The following is a 15,289-nucleotide window of genomic DNA, read 5'->3' as shown; positions in this document are numbered from 1 at the left end:
CCCCCTTGCCATAGATCTCTCCTGTTTTTTCTTGCTGTTAGAGACCTGCCACATTGTTACCCTGCAGTACCTCTGGTGTATCTGTGAGCTTGAAGAGTTGGGTTTTTCCTGTTGGATGTGGTGCATGGAGACAGATCTTATATTCCCTGCAAAGATCACAGAATGCATGCATAACTCATTTTTTAATTACTCTCGTGCTAAACCACTAATTTAGTGCAATTTCATACAGACTACATGTTGGTATTGTTAAGGTTTATGAGCCAGTGATTTACAAGGCATGGTACGTCAGAACTCAAATTGGTCGGATTGATGATTTAATTGAGCACAGGGACATGAGTGTAACAGTAACTCCCCACACTGGGGTATCCTGGCAATGCCACCAGGAGGAGAATGCACTGGTGAAATTGGTTACATGGAACATGCATGTTTTAATTGGGAAGTCCAAAACCAGACTGGTGAGACTAATGTTTAGTAAATAGTGCTTCTACTTAAGTAAATAGTTGTCTCTGTAAAGGTCAGATTAATCAGAAGAAGAATTTAATATTCTGTTTCTAAAAGCTGGTCTCAGTGATGACACAGATATTGCTGCATGGGAGGTTTTGGATGCCTTTCAAGGAAGGACTTACATGAGTCCAGAGCTTTTTCTCCACACCAGTTTGCAGGAGACAGTGCTGTTGGTCACATCACTGAGTTTCTAGTAACAAAAACCTGCAGCTTATATTGATCAGAAGTGATAAACCCCTAACAAGTGAACACCAACCTTTCATCTTCTGTCTGCCTCAGTCTGCCCATCTAGAATGCAAATGGTTGAACTTCCCACTTAAACTGACAGTCTGTTTGTTATTACATGTTACATGTCTGATGCTGACAGTGTTTGGAGAGCTGGTGTTTCTTAGGGCTCTGAGATTCCCCAGTTCAGGGTGTTCTCCCTGCCAGTGACAGGGGCAACAGCTTGCCTGACCACACAACTTCTTTCTCTCCTCCCTTCTCCATGAGTCATGGAATAAAGAAGGTGGGGGCAGAGATGTGGGAGAGAAGAGGGGAACCAGAAAGGGCAGTGCTTGTTTAAGGTTCTCCTGTCTCCCTGCCCTGCCTAGAACCACTCATCCTGGCAGAAAAGCCATGTGGATATGGCACTTGGGGACACTGTGATGGCTTTGACAGTGATGAAGGAATGGTTGGACTAGGTGATCTTAAGAGCTCTTCTAGCCTAAAGGATTCCATGATTTATCTCTCTGCATCTCTTCTACATTTATAATACAGATGGTGGCAACTAGAAGTTCTTACAGTTCCTGTCCCCACCTTTTCACCCATTTTATATTTCTTAAACAACTGACAGAAACAGAACTGAAACATTAAGAAACCCCTTGATGAGAACACTGCCCCTCTCATGCCAGCCAAGACCTTCTTGAGTCATGCCAGATAACTGTGTGCCATCACCCTCCTTGATACCCAGAAAAACTGGAGATCAAACTAAATGAATGACAGGAATATGAAACTCAGCCCAAATTTAATTTGGCAATTCCATCATCTCCCAGGTTTGAGAAGAAAGCAGTAATTTCCCTCCAGCAGAGCATCTCTTAAAGCAGAAATAAGGATTCAGAACACAAGCAGTGCTGCCTGCTCCAAAGCCAGCATTGTTCACGTGGCACCATCCTTGACAAATGCCCGTGACCAAAGGGAAGGATTTGCTGCTGTGCCAGAGAGCTGCTTTGAGGCAGCACACCCTGCTCCAACACCCCATGATCCTGTAAGAGTTTAGGCATTTAAAATAGCTCCAAATGAATAAAAAAGATTGAAGATTTTGCTGTTGGAATGGTTTCATTTCAGCTACTCTGAAAGCTGTCAGGATTCACCTGGACCCCTTTATGGATATGGCATCACAAGAAACCCTTTTTCCTTCTGTGCACAGCAATTTACAGATCCTAAGTACAGAGTCTGTAGGTGCAGAGCTAGGGTTATTGCTAATAAAATGCAGTTTCAGATCAGCAGCAGCTCTGCTAGCTAACAGTCGCATCTATCCATGTTCACTGTGTGAGGACCTGAATTAGGGGAGATTTGGGTGCAGGATCTGCCTTCCCCATGCTCTTCCCTCCCCACAGTCAGATGGGTTTGGGTTTGCTCATTGCAGCTTGACAGAATTTGTGAATTATGCTCACAGAAGGCCTGGGAGTGTCAGAATGTGTCGCCCATGTCCTCGTGCTTGCCTAGAGCCTGCATTTGTAAGGCAAATGTGGTGCCTCACTCCGGGTAATTTCCATTGATTCTTAAAAGGTTTTTCATGGGTTTGTTATTTTCCCAAACATCTGAATTTCAACAGCCTCCTTCTAGCATCCAGCAACCTCTGTCTGTGTGCTACTCCACCAGTAACAGCTTCTCTCTTCCCTCAGGGCCGCTGTATCAACTTCACCCGAGTTCCCTCTCAGTAGAGGAGAAGAAGCGGATACCAGGAGGAGAGACAGCCACACTGCCACTGTCCTACCCAGCTGAGAGAACCGAGCCCTTCCTCGCATCCCTTGGACCATCTTGCAGCCCAAGCTCCACAGGTTCCTGCATCCCTGCTCCGGGAGCCCGCGTTCTAATTCCACACTGGTGCTCTGCCCGTGCCCCGGAGAGCAGCACTGCCATGTGTGCCTGGCTCTGTGCGCCACCGAAGGGACAGCACAGACACCAAAGATGAGAATGCTTTTCTATTTTTTGTTATTTGCTGTTTTTTTAAGGACTACAGATTCTCAGGACGCAATGTGCTTTTAGCGGCGACGCAGCGTTCCTCAGCTGCGGCGCAGGCACATGGTATTTACACAGGGACTACTCGCCACGGGCACAGGATAACAATTCCCACCAGGCTAAGCAGGCGCAGAGCCAAGTGCCTCAGAGCCATGTCAGATCCCCAACCCTTGCCAGCTCCCTCCGTCGTGCCTTACGGGAACCTTCTGACTGGAAATCTTGTCACTCTAACACTGAAAAGTGCACACGCATGACAAAATGTAGACAGGATGCCTCGAGGTATTGGTAGCGAGCAAGACTTTGCCCTTTAGTTTTTGAAGACACCTTTCTTTCATTATGCAGCCGGGACAGGAAGGAATTACTAGAGCGTTATTCCGCGGGAAGACAGCCTGTAAGCAGAGATCTCGAGCTGAGTTGGAGGGACTGATGCTTCAAGACCTTGACACTGTGGCTGGTGGTTTTTTCCCCTTTCCTGCATTCACAGTTCAGTAGCGCATAAAACATCATCATCTATAAACATACCTAGCAGTCGTAGGCTTGTGTATTTTTTTTTAGATTAAAAAAAGCAGTAGCCACTACACTGGTATCTCAGGGTTTTTTCCCCCCGCAAATCTCCAAGGGCTCTTCAGCGTCACAAGCCAGCAACCCTCTTTGCATGAGAATTTCAAAGTTTAATTAATATAATTAAAGGCAACAGCAAGCAGCAGCCTGTGAAGATTTTGCTCATCTTTTTTATGCCTTTTGACATTGAATGACCTATTACTGTATGTGCGTTCCTCAGTGGCGGAGGGGGCGCCGAACGTTGGGTACGATTCCGAGTGGGAAAGACCTCTTTCCATCAATTCGGAAATTAAATTTATGGGAGCGCCGGCCATCACCAAACATCGACAATGTATGTATTATAATTTTTAGAAAAACCAGTGTCGTGTCACGTCGACGATGCCAAATTATGTTAGCGTGAGCGGAAACACTGTGGGGGAGGAAGGAGGGAGCAGCTGAAGAAAAAGGCTCAAATGATCCAGTCACTTTCGATACTGTACTTCAGAGGCAGAATGGATATTCGAGTCGAAACCTGACAAAGCGCGCCCGCTTTGATGGGAACTGGTATAGACAATGACCAGTGGCTGGGTCAGTGGGATGTCTCTCTGCGAGCAGGAAGGCTTATCAAATGACACTAAAAATAAGTTCAACAACCATCACGTTGGAGGGGAAAAGGCGAACATTTCACATTTGGTGGGCATGAATGTGCGCAAGATGGAAAGAGCAATGCGGAGCATCCTGGGCTAATTATCTCCTTTGTGCTCTTCATTGGAATCGCAAGGGACAGAAATAATTCTCTTGGTCCATGTCCAAATCTGTGGCACTGCCCAAAGATGCCTTTACATTTATCCACTCGCTTACATCTTCTGCTTGAGTTTATTTATGTCACTGGTAGCCTCATCAGCAACAGCCATGTCTGCACATTAGACTATAAATAAAATTATTATCTAAGTTTCGGCCATTATTTCCATCTTCTACTCCCCCATAGCCTCCCCATCATTCCCACATCTCAGACCTCTGCTTTCCAGTGCCATGGTGACCCATGGTACTGACTTCCAGAGGCAGTCCACTTTGCTTTGCACAGCGTGGCCAGGAAAGCTGCCACAGTTGCACCCAGGGGACCCAGCCACCCAGGGCCGGGGAGAACCCTTCCAACACCACAAGGATGCTGCTCATGCCTTGTGGAGCATCAGCCACACAACCAGAACCACTAAGTGCCCGCAGCGATGCCCTGTCGCTGCAGAACCACAGCTTGGGTGGCACTGGCCCTGGGCTGGGGATGTCTGAGCCACAGAGCCCAACCAGCAAGCCCTTGGCTGAGCTGAAGCACCTGACTAAATCTCTGTGCAGTCTCCAGCCCAACGCAGGACCAAGAGCGAGTGCTGGGCAGGTGTGCCAGGACACAGGTGAAGTCCACAGGTGAGGTCCTCCTCAAGGCACTGAGGTGGCACAGCTGGAAGCACTGAGCTCAGCAGATGCTAGGTTAAAGCACAATCGGCTCCCTCTCACTTTTCCTTCCTTTTCCATGTACACACGACACATTTCAAGGTATCACTGGAGCGCTGGCTCGTGTTCTGAGCTGTGCTGTGTAACAGGACAACATGCAGATGAAGAGGGTTTCTCCCTCACGTTTTTCTGCTGCCTTTCAAAGAATATTTGTAACCAACTGAGACACCGAAGTAGAAATCCACTAATCACTCTTTGTCCTTTCTGCTTGTGCTCATTGAAAACCATGAAACGAGCAGTTCTTCACAGAAAGGCTGATCTCAAGCAAAACTGCATTTTGAGTCCCTACATGGATTTTCCCTTCTAACTGGCACAATAGCACAGCACCTCACACTTGGCATTTTGGTGCAGATAATACTTGAGAGTTTCCTTATTACACAGTGTGGAAATGTCCATCACAAATAATTTGGGGGGCAAGAGGCGTAGGATGATATAAAATCCACTGATTCAGATGACACAAGTGAGATTTCCTTGGCAGGAGTGCTCAGGATACCTCAGAGAACTCTAAAGAGCTGTGTACAAAGAGCTCAGCAATGCCACCAAACAAACCCGAAGGGCTCCTCTCACCAGTGAGGCAAGGGAGAATTCACGGGGACAAGAAGATCCTCAGTATAACTAGGCTATGTTTATTTTATACATTTTCATAACAGCAGAAATGAATTGGCTGGAGTTAATATGAACTAAACATTAATTTTGCCATGTTCCCTTTCAGTTTTTTGATTTAACAAGAACTACAGCATTCATCAGGCATGAACCTGCTGTGTGTAACCCAGGGGAGCTGGGTCAGACTGATCCAAGGCAAAATGGAAGGGAATTCTGAGTGCTGTGATGCAGGCTCATCCCAAGCCCTAGGCACAGCAGGACAGTCCTGGCTGACTGGTAATAATTCCTATTGGGGATTTTCCTGCAGGAAGTTTCTGAGCTGCATCCCTCTTCTTCTCATCATCCCTAAGACGACACCACAGCTCTGCATTTCCCACACTGCAGTTTGTTTCACACACTCGAGTCAGCCTCATCACACTGGAATGCTCCCACACAGGGGTGCATTCCCACTCCTGGAGGTGCTGGGGTTTAGTAGCAAAGATAACTTCATCTTTGACCCCTCTCAGCAATGGCACCTCATGCAGGTCATCATGGGTTTGCATCTCTTTCCTGGGATTCTCACAAACTCCCAGGACACAGACTGCCCTGATCACTGTTGTCACCTTACCATGTCCTCATGGTCTGGATCATACTCACAAAGTCCACGGAAAAAACAAAGGTCAAAGTTCAGAGTAGGGGAGATTTTGTTTTTCTTTTCTGCTGTTTCTCCTGCACGTGCAGGAGGAACTTGGGAATTCTATATTACGTCATTTCAGACCAAACCTCCCTTTCCAGGTGTGGAAGAAATGGCTTTTTTTATTGGTCACAATTCAGACTGCAGGGAAAGGTGAAAGAAACCCAGTGCTATCAATGAGGGAGAAATCCCCATTCCATTCTCTCTCATTGAGTGGAACCCTGCTCTGCTGCAGAACAGGTGTTTTCCTTACTTCACTGGGAAGCAGCAAAGGCACCAGCACCACCTGCCTTCAGAGTTCAGCTTAGGAAACCCCTCTTTCACTAGAGGAGACACTGAGGGGAATTTTGGGAGTTCAGCTCTGCAGTGCCAGGAGGCAGGATCCATCTCTGACCTCCCCTCTATGTGCTGCTGCATTCAAAACAGGCATGGCAGTGTGGCCCTGGGAGCAGGATGGGCACAGGTGACAGTTCACCTGCTGCAGACACCAAGCTCAGGTGTGACCAGAGCAATGTCCCCTTCCCACATGCCAAGCGAGGGGCTTGGCTGTTGTCCTCACCCAGAGCCAGGGCTGTGACCCAGGGAGCTGCACCAGAGCAGGACACAGGGCAAACGGCCTCACGTGGCCAAGGGAGCTGGCACTGCACTCCCAGGAAAAGCCACAGCAGGGGCAGTGTGCTGAGCAGAAACTTCAGAGGCTGCAGTGAGAAAATCAAGGCAGTACTTCATCTGCTAAAGAACAGCTTCTGAGTACCTCTTGTGCCCTTACAAAACTAATGTCACAATTTCTAGGGAGGGCCTTATTAGACCTGGTATGTCCTATTTTACTTCACAAATCTGTTTTGCATTGGCTCAATTAAAATTGTTATATATTTTTGGGTCCTGTGTAGGTGCCATCTGTTTAACAGTGCAATTGGGTCCTGTGATGCGCTTGTAAATTTTGTGCTGCAATATTTTTTTTAATATAATGAGGGACTTTGGATGCAAGAAACTGCCTTTACTTGATAACTTTTTTGAGTTTTGGCAGTGAACTCACAATGGTTCTTCCTGTGCTACAAGGATGGCTCTACAGCCCATGGAAAAGCAAAATTTGATTTCCATGTTTGCACCAAAATTGTATTATTTAATTCACACTATTCTTTTTTTTAACTTGCTTGCTCTGCCTGATTTTGTAAATGAACCTAATTTCCCAAATGGGAATGCACAGGATTGCTCAGCTGGGGCCTGTGGCTGCTGCTGCCTTCTGGGGAGCTCTGGAATGTACCAGTAGTGCCCAGGGGCCCACTGCAACAAACCACAGCTGTCCTCACTGGAACTGGAAACAAACTACCTTCTGAGACAAAAACCCCACCTGCAAAGCTGGATGTGCTCTACAGCACAGCTGAGCCCAGGACAGATCTCCTGAGAAGCAGAACTCAAACATGGTTTTATACTTTGGGGGGTTTGAATATCATTTTTAGGTCTGCTCTGATGTCACCAGCACTGAAATAACATTCCTGACTCCCAGTGAATCATAACAAAATCCCAAACCCATCCCATTGATTAGTTCTCCTTTAAAAGCACAATCTCAAATACTGCTAAATTCTCCAACACATTGTAGGAGAAAAGCATCTGCAATGGCACCAATCCTGCAGCATTTGTTGCCAGGGGTTCCTAGGTCTGCTCCACAGCCAGGAGAGGGGTCCCAGGTCTCAGCATTCAGGTTCTCTAAGTGGAACTGCTTTGTTCTGGGTGGTGAATTGGGCAGTATCCAAAAATTCCCAGCTCCCTGCAGCACTGCTCAGCAGCACACTTAGGAAAACTTGTCCCAAACAGCATGCTGCTTCTTAAGCTGCTTTCAGGGACATGGATTTACCTGGAGCATGAGTCCTGTCCATTTCAGGATGTAACAAGACATGACTAAGTCACTGAGAAATGCCTCCCTGACCACACCACTGGTTTTAGCATTAACTCAAGCCCCACCTTGGCCCCAAGCACCTGCCCAAGCTCCAACAACAGCCCTCACTTTGCTGGAAAATCTCCTGAGGGCACAGAGAGACCCATCTGCTCCACCTGTGGCACTGGAACAAGGATTTCCCTGGGATTTAGCACAGCACAGAACCTGACTGCTCGATACCTGCTGCAACAGCATGGGCTGCAGTGGCCTGAAACACCTTCCCCTCTTTCCCCAAACCTCTCCAGGCTATCCATGCACCCTGTGGCTCCTTGGGACAGCTGCCTGGGATTGCCAGCCCCTGGGAGAGATGGTGCCTAGTAACAGAGCTGCAAGACGCTGATTAAATTATGTGCTTTGGCCAACCTGCGTGGGGAAAATTAATTTGAGTGCCAAGTGATGGGTTCAGTGCTGCCTTGTTGGAATGGGGAGGTTGGGCTCTGTGATGCTTCATCTCCTTTTATTTGATTAGGCAAATTAGGAAACAACAGTGTGAAATGCATTATTGTACTGATCTGATGTCCAAAATGTGAATCTCATTAGAGCTCTGGCCTCGACACCTTTTTTTTGGTTTCTCTGTAAGCAAGTAGGCCAGAAATAAATATTTTTCAAATTACATTGGAATGGCAGCAATAAACATCATATTCTGTACAGGCTTCAGTCCCTGGAACAGCTCCTCATAAAAAGCATCTCTCAGCTTCTGGAGAAATTCAGTACAACATGTGCTAGGAGTAGAGGAGATGCACCAGCGAGAGGAGGTCAAAGCCAGATAGAGTGATCCACTGACCCAAGTTCCCTTAGAGCTCTGTGGGGAGAGACCCTGGGAGTAGGGACACTGTGCCCTGCCAAAGGGATGCTCCATGGTCCTAGAGGGGGCTCTGCAGAGCCTCTCTTGATAAGGGTGCATGCTGTGGTGGTCAGGGAGAAGAGAGGAACAAAGCAGGATGGATGGCAGGGTGCCACAAAAGCATCCAGGGGACAGCCAGGCACCATCCTAACACAGCACAGAGAGGGGAGCTGGCCCCAGAGGGCTCTGCTCAGCCCACCCTGTGCTAGAGCTCCCTGCAGAACCTCCTCACTACACTGGGCCCTTCTCTGCAAGGCTGAACTCAAGGTCACCCTGTAACACCAGGGGTGAATAAACGTACAGTGTAAAAGTAAAACAACACAACATTTCACTGCAAAGGGCTCTCTGAGAAGAGCCAGTGCAGGTATCATTTGGAAAAGGGTCACTTCACAATACAGCCCTTCCAAATTGCAGCTCCAACTCAGAATTAATTATCCTCTCACTGTCTTGGGTTTTCTTTTCTTCTTTGCTTCACATTAACTGCAGCTGAAATTATTTTAAAGCAATGATCTTGAACATCATGTCCTTCAGCTGGCCCTGAAAATCCATTTTCCATGGAAAGCCTCCTTTCTTCTCCAAGATTTCTGAGAGTGTGCAAAGCTCATCAAGGCTCTGGTTCTCTAGGGGTGTCAGATGCTTGGATAATACCCAGGTGTCTGCCTGCTGGACCAGCTCCAAGGTACTTTATTAGCATGAAGAGGCCTATTTGGAAGCAGTTTAACTCCTTCGGCTCTCAGGGCCTAGCGTGTGTCCTGCAGCAGCAGACAGACACCAGGATACTGCCTGTGCATGGCTACAAATGCAGACTCTGAGTCACCACCACTCGCTGCTACATCTTGAAGAGGAAACACCTGAGATGTCCTGTCATCACAACTGGAAAGATCACCTGGTTTTGTCCCACTCACATGAAAGCAGAGAAGAATTGCAGGGACAACTGCAGACCACAGCTCTGCTGCACACCTGAGGCTCAGCCCTTCCCCAAACTGCTTTGAAAAATCCCAGTGGTCTCCTCTTGGGAGCCGTGCCCTCCCTCATGACAGTGGCAGCATAAGGGGACACTGTGGGGCTTGTTTTCCAGGCATAGCATGCAGCTTGGCATTCCCAGGCACAGACTGACAAAGGATCCCGAGATGCCCTTGTCCCCGGCACCAAGCAGGGCCTTTGCTGTGAGGGGCAGGGGGCACTTGTCCCTCATCCATCTGAGCACACACATACCACCGCAGCAAAGCAATGGAGCATGTGAAGGTCCTGTCAACACACACTTAAAATAAGAACTGTGAGCTGACACCCTTGAATTTCCAGGGACTGCACGAAACTTCTGCTCCTGGCTCCAGCAACTTGCCCCAGCAGTGGCAGAACGTCTCAGCATGGTCCCACAGAAGACATCACATCCACTTGGAAAAACGCACCCTACTCCAGCTTGCTGCTGAGATCACATGATCTGCATCCCACCCTTTTACACAAGATATTTCCTTTAGTTTCCAGAGTGCAAAATTGGACTATGCAAAACAAAGACACAAAACACACAATTCCCAGCCTTAAAAAATCAGCTCCCACTTAAAAAGCAAAGCTCCTTTTAAACTGCACGCTGTGTTGCCTCAAAGCTTGCAGCAAACGGCTAAAATTCTGAGTGACCGAGATACATAAGGTTTGAACAAATACGGTCCCAAAGGCTCTGTTTAAAATTTTAAAAGCCCAAGGTTTAAGTTATTTGTGAGCTGTTTGAGGCCTTTTCTTGGATTAAAGAGGCAAAACCTTCCTTGAAGTTTTGGGTGTTTCCAAGTGGCAGCTGCCAGCAAGAAAAGAGTGGCACTCGGAGCCAACTGTGTTCTCCTTCCCTGTGCTGCCGACCAGGCCACAGGACACGAGACATGCACCTCCTCTTGGAGATGACTCCTCCCTGAATGTCACAACCACGTCTATGCAACCAAAGAAAACATGTAGTGTTGCCAAAGCATTACACAGCATAGGGAGGCTGTGAGAGAGTGAGGTTCTTGTAGCTGGGCTTCCAAACACACTGAGGAAACATGGATTTTGGGAAGAGCGAAAGGAAGTTCAAACCTTCTGTGTAATGGGGCTCCAGAGCCCACAGCAGCTGAGCGGGGAGGAGAGAAGAGAAGTTGTTAGCTCTCACCCCAGCTGGAGGGAAAAGCAGCATTGCTGGTCTGAGCCACAGAGAGCAATCAGGGGCCAAGGGAAAACTCTTACAGTGCTGCTGCAGCATTGTACCCAACACAGTCCCTTCCAATCTCCATGTCCTCCTGCTCTCAGAGATGTCCCAGTCCTCACACAGATGTCTCTGGGGATGTCAGCTGAGCCCAGGGATGTCCCCAGGCCTTAAGGAAGGGCCATCATGCTGGCTGGTGCAGCTCAAAACATCCGCAGCTTCATCTCCCTGCCAGGAAAGGACTGCACAAAGGGTTCCTTGACCAGGACCTGGACATTCCTCAGGTGAATTGCCCTGATGAAGCCAATGCTGAGTACACTGACACTGGGAGGTGTTTCTTGTGTCCTCAGAGAACATCTGGAAACCATGCTGGGACGGACATCCACTGCCACTACAACCAGGCCAGGCCCACCAAGGTGTCTGTGACCAGGCTCTTCCTCCCAAAGCTGCTAAAACTGCATTTCCCTCTTCTCTTCAGGAATGAAGCTATGCCTCTGACATATGCACCAGCTAGAGGAACTTCACCTGCAGGGAGGTGATGAGGACTATTCCAATTGTGGCACTGCTTGTATACAGGGTGGCTGGTGGCACCAGCTGCCAGCTTTCCCCTCCAACCCCACACAGCCCCATGGGATCAGTTTAAGTGACAAAACCTTCACGGGACCAATGAGACTCTCCTGTTACTTCTGTTTGTTTTCTGTTTCACAGTAGCTTCTCCCAGCAGCTGAAGTTGAAACAGGACTGGCTTCAAAGGTAAACATTTCTCACAGCTTTCTCATCAACTATATTAAATACAGTCATAACCTCCCCCCCAATATTTTCTGTATTTGCTGAAGGATGACGTCCTCCTTGCCTTCAGCGTGTGCCAGATTACTCATAAACCTGGACCATATGCCACTGCAATTTACTGATGGGCCCAAGCTGTTTCGGTAGATACAAAATCCGAGGGGATTAGGGAGGCTCGAGCCGTGCTGAAAACAGAGCAGCAGCAGTGGGGCAGCTGCTTGCTCTCTTTGCTCAGCCTCAATTTAGGTCAGTGGACAAGAGCTGCCCCATGCCAGGCTGGAGGGCCGGGTTGGCTGTGGGGGCACACACGGAGGGGACCCCAGCCATGGGTATCTGCCCCTGTGGTGGGGCTCACCCTCCATGGGGCAGGTGAGACCATGCTGCTTCCTCAGATCCGGAGCCTGGCTACCATGCCCCGTGAGGGGCCCTCAGCTCAGAGCCAAAGAGGGGGTGCCTTCCCCCCATCCCATGGTGACCTCTGCCTGGCAGTGCACCTCGAGGTGTGGCAGAGCATGGTGACAGCCACTGGTGGCTCCAGAAGAGCTCACTGCTGAGACCTACCTGGCTGGTGGCCTGTCCGGAGGGTGGCTGGGTGACTGGCAAGTTACCACAGCTGTGTTTCTGCATACCTGGCCCAGGGAAGGATGTGCTCAGGGAGAGAAAGGACAGCTCAGCTGGAAGTCCCACCTGAACCAGGGCCTTTCCTAGGTGGGGGCTATCAAGTGCAAAAGTGCTCAAAGCAAGCCTGTGGCTCCCAGGCCTGCACCCTGGCTGCTTTCTCAAGAGCCTGAACTCACACAGAACATGGAATGACATAACAGATCTGCTGACTTGAGCACTGCCCATTTAACACAGCAGGACACACAATGCAGCTGCAGCAAGCAGCTAATTATTCAACAGCTTCTTCACTGCTGCACTGGAACCATCCTTCCCCTCCACAGTATCTTACACAAGGACCTCCATCACCTTGAACAAAGCCGCTGTCTGTCACCAGGAAATTCCAAAGGTCTGCAGAGAGCACCAGGGAATGGAGACCAGAGTGGTTGAACACAAGCACCCCAAACTCCCCCATAGGGACAGGAAGCAATCCTGACTATGGCTGTTGTGCATGGAATCTCAAACTTAAGTAATGGGAACGTGCTTTCCAGAATATTCCTCCACTGGGTATAATTTGGGACTTCCCATCACTTAGAGGATGCTCACAATCCACATGGCCTGACTGGATTTCCAGCTGTTGGAGCTTCCCTCCGGACCACAATGTATCCCATTGCAAGGAGTTGCTCCTAGGGATTACACTACTTGGCATGATTAAGTAGATTAGAGTGCCCATTATGACTTTTACTTAAAAAGTTCATGATTTTACCTCTCATGTCTCATCTTGATAACTGAAATGCACCAAAAAACTGCAGACTTCTATCTGCTGGTCTCCAGGGGGTCAGCAGGGCCTGACTGCAAGAGCCTGGCTCAGGCCCTTGTGTCCAAGTCCCTGAGAAGGGTGGGGCCATGCTGCATCCCACTGGCTGCCAGACCTAGCCCCACACTGGCAGGGACATCCCTTTGTACCCACCCAGCACAGCCCAGGGCCCACGGGGATCTGTGCCTGTGAGCCCTGAGCACCTAGTGACAGCTGTCGAGAGACTGAGCACAAGTATCTACTAGAAAGGTATGGCTAGGGTTTTCTGTGTATTTTACAGATTTTTCTCCTCAAGTTTGTCACTGCTGTGTCCCAGAATGACCCCAGACCCCCCCACACCTTCTTTCAGAGTCAGGGCAGGTGGGATGGAACATGCTGCTCCCTGCTCCATGTGCCCAGATGTGCCGTGCAGATGGGTCTACGGGGAGGGACGGGGTCTGGCTGCTGATCACTGTTTACAACTCTTATTAAACCCATTCTCCTTTCCTAATTATTATAACAGTTCCTGAAAACACCACCCGTGGACTTTAAATGTTTGATGTGTGCTCTAATGAAAGCTGCGGAATTATCCCATGCTCGCTGCCACATGGCCCACACAGCAATGGAGATGCTAAATAATTTTTAAAAATTTATAGTTTACAAGATGTATGTCCCATCTGTGACGATGCAGCAGCTCCCAAATGCCCTGAATTTCACCGCATTAACAACACCTCTTAAAACCAACTGGCTGTGCTCCACAGGAAGGCTCAGTAAGAACCCAAGGGGTGCATCACAGTGTACACAGGTTGGAGACTGACCTTGCTGGGACTGAATGCCACCAAGCACACAAATTCCATGGCCAAACCAAGTGCTCTACACCTCCAAGTACCCACACTGCTGTTAAAAGCATTAATCCCATTACACCAGAGAGAAAGAAGCTCCTTTCAGTATTTCCACTAAAGCTCAGCCTAATCACGGGCATGACAACAAAAACCTGGTGAGTTCAAATGCAGTATCCCTGGAATGATCGATCCCTGGGGTGAGATCAGGAGTCACTTTTTCCTCCTCTCCCAAGAGATGTTCTCTGTCACAAGGCAAAATCACACAAACTGTGCCCAACTTAAAAACTGAGTTTGGGATGGGAGCCAGAGCAGATGGTTAGGAAAGCTAAACACCACTGATTTATTTCTTACCCTTTATGCAGCAATATTAGAGACAATGGCCCTGATCAGAACAAATGAGAACAAACACAGGAATGCAGACTCAATAGAGAATTAACAACCAGCACTACCAGATTCCATTATGCTGTGATTAATTCTGAATTTGTGGCAGGATTATCAGCAGCAAACCTCTAGCTTTATCTAATAGAAGCAGTGCCAAAGCATCCAGCCTTTTAGGGAGGGCTCTTCAGTCTGCAAGGTACTCCAGCAGGAAAATGGTGTGGAAGATGTCAGGCTCTATGCTGTAAATTCAGCTGAAAAATTAACTTCCTGTGCCTCACATCCACCCAAACCCCAAGAAAACACCAGAAAAGTCTGGACAGACATGAGAAGAAGTCTCTGAGTCAGGGAGGTATGAGGGATGTCACCTGCAAACATGAGGGACAAAGCAACAAGGCTGTCACCCTCCCTTGTCTGGTCTCTCTTACATGAGCACTGCCTTTAGCTCCCCATTTCCCACTAGGCATACTGTGAGGCTGGGGAACATCATCAGGTACTATCCAGCCTCACTCTTCCCTTGCCATGGCTTCCTGGGTGCTCCAAACTCTGTTGCACAACATACAAGGCTTTGGTCACATGATGCCTCAGTTTCCCCGTCTCCAGCACACCACAGCCTCTCCACACAGAGCTCCCCTCCCCTGGCTGGGACAAAAAGTGCGAGACACTTGTTATGGCCTTGTCACCGTTAGCATTCCCATAAACAGGCTATATGAATACTTCACCACTGCACCATGTCACCCCTGGCTGGCCTGTCTTGCAGAGGACACCTGGCCTGGGAACTGCCGCCCCAGCCACAGGAAATGGCCTTGCTGACAAGGGTGTTCATGGCCGTTATTTGTGAGATGCAGCTGAGGTGGGATGCAATGAGTTCAGCCCTGCTTTGCTCCATTTCCC

General features: G+C 48.7%; 1 protein-coding gene and 1 long non-coding RNA gene across 3 annotated transcripts in view; one reads left to right on the top strand and one right to left on the bottom strand.

Annotated features, from left to right (window-relative positions):
* Nucleotides 1–4,218, top strand: part of ANTXR2 (ANTXR cell adhesion molecule 2) — a 77,199-nt gene extending 72,981 nt beyond the window's left edge. The window contains exon 17 of the mRNA XM_036382226.2: nucleotides 2,391–4,218. Coding sequence (XP_036238119.1) covers nucleotides 2,391–2,429 — 39 coding nt within the window. The 3' untranslated portion in view covers nucleotides 2,430–4,218. The remainder of the gene's footprint in view (nucleotides 1–2,390) is intronic.
* LOC118686174 (uncharacterized) overlaps nucleotides 1–15,289 on the bottom strand; it is a 79,161-nt gene that overhangs the window by 33,159 nt on the left and 30,713 nt on the right. The gene's annotated exons all lie outside the window — the stretch shown is intronic.

The sequence above is a fragment of the Molothrus ater genome, chromosome 4 (assembly GCF_012460135.2).
Source record: "Molothrus ater isolate BHLD 08-10-18 breed brown headed cowbird chromosome 4, BPBGC_Mater_1.1, whole genome shotgun sequence".
Taxonomy (NCBI): domain Eukaryota; kingdom Metazoa; phylum Chordata; class Aves; order Passeriformes; family Icteridae; genus Molothrus; species Molothrus ater.
Note: the sequence above shows the minus strand (reverse complement) of the source record. Positions and strands in the feature narration are given on the sequence as shown.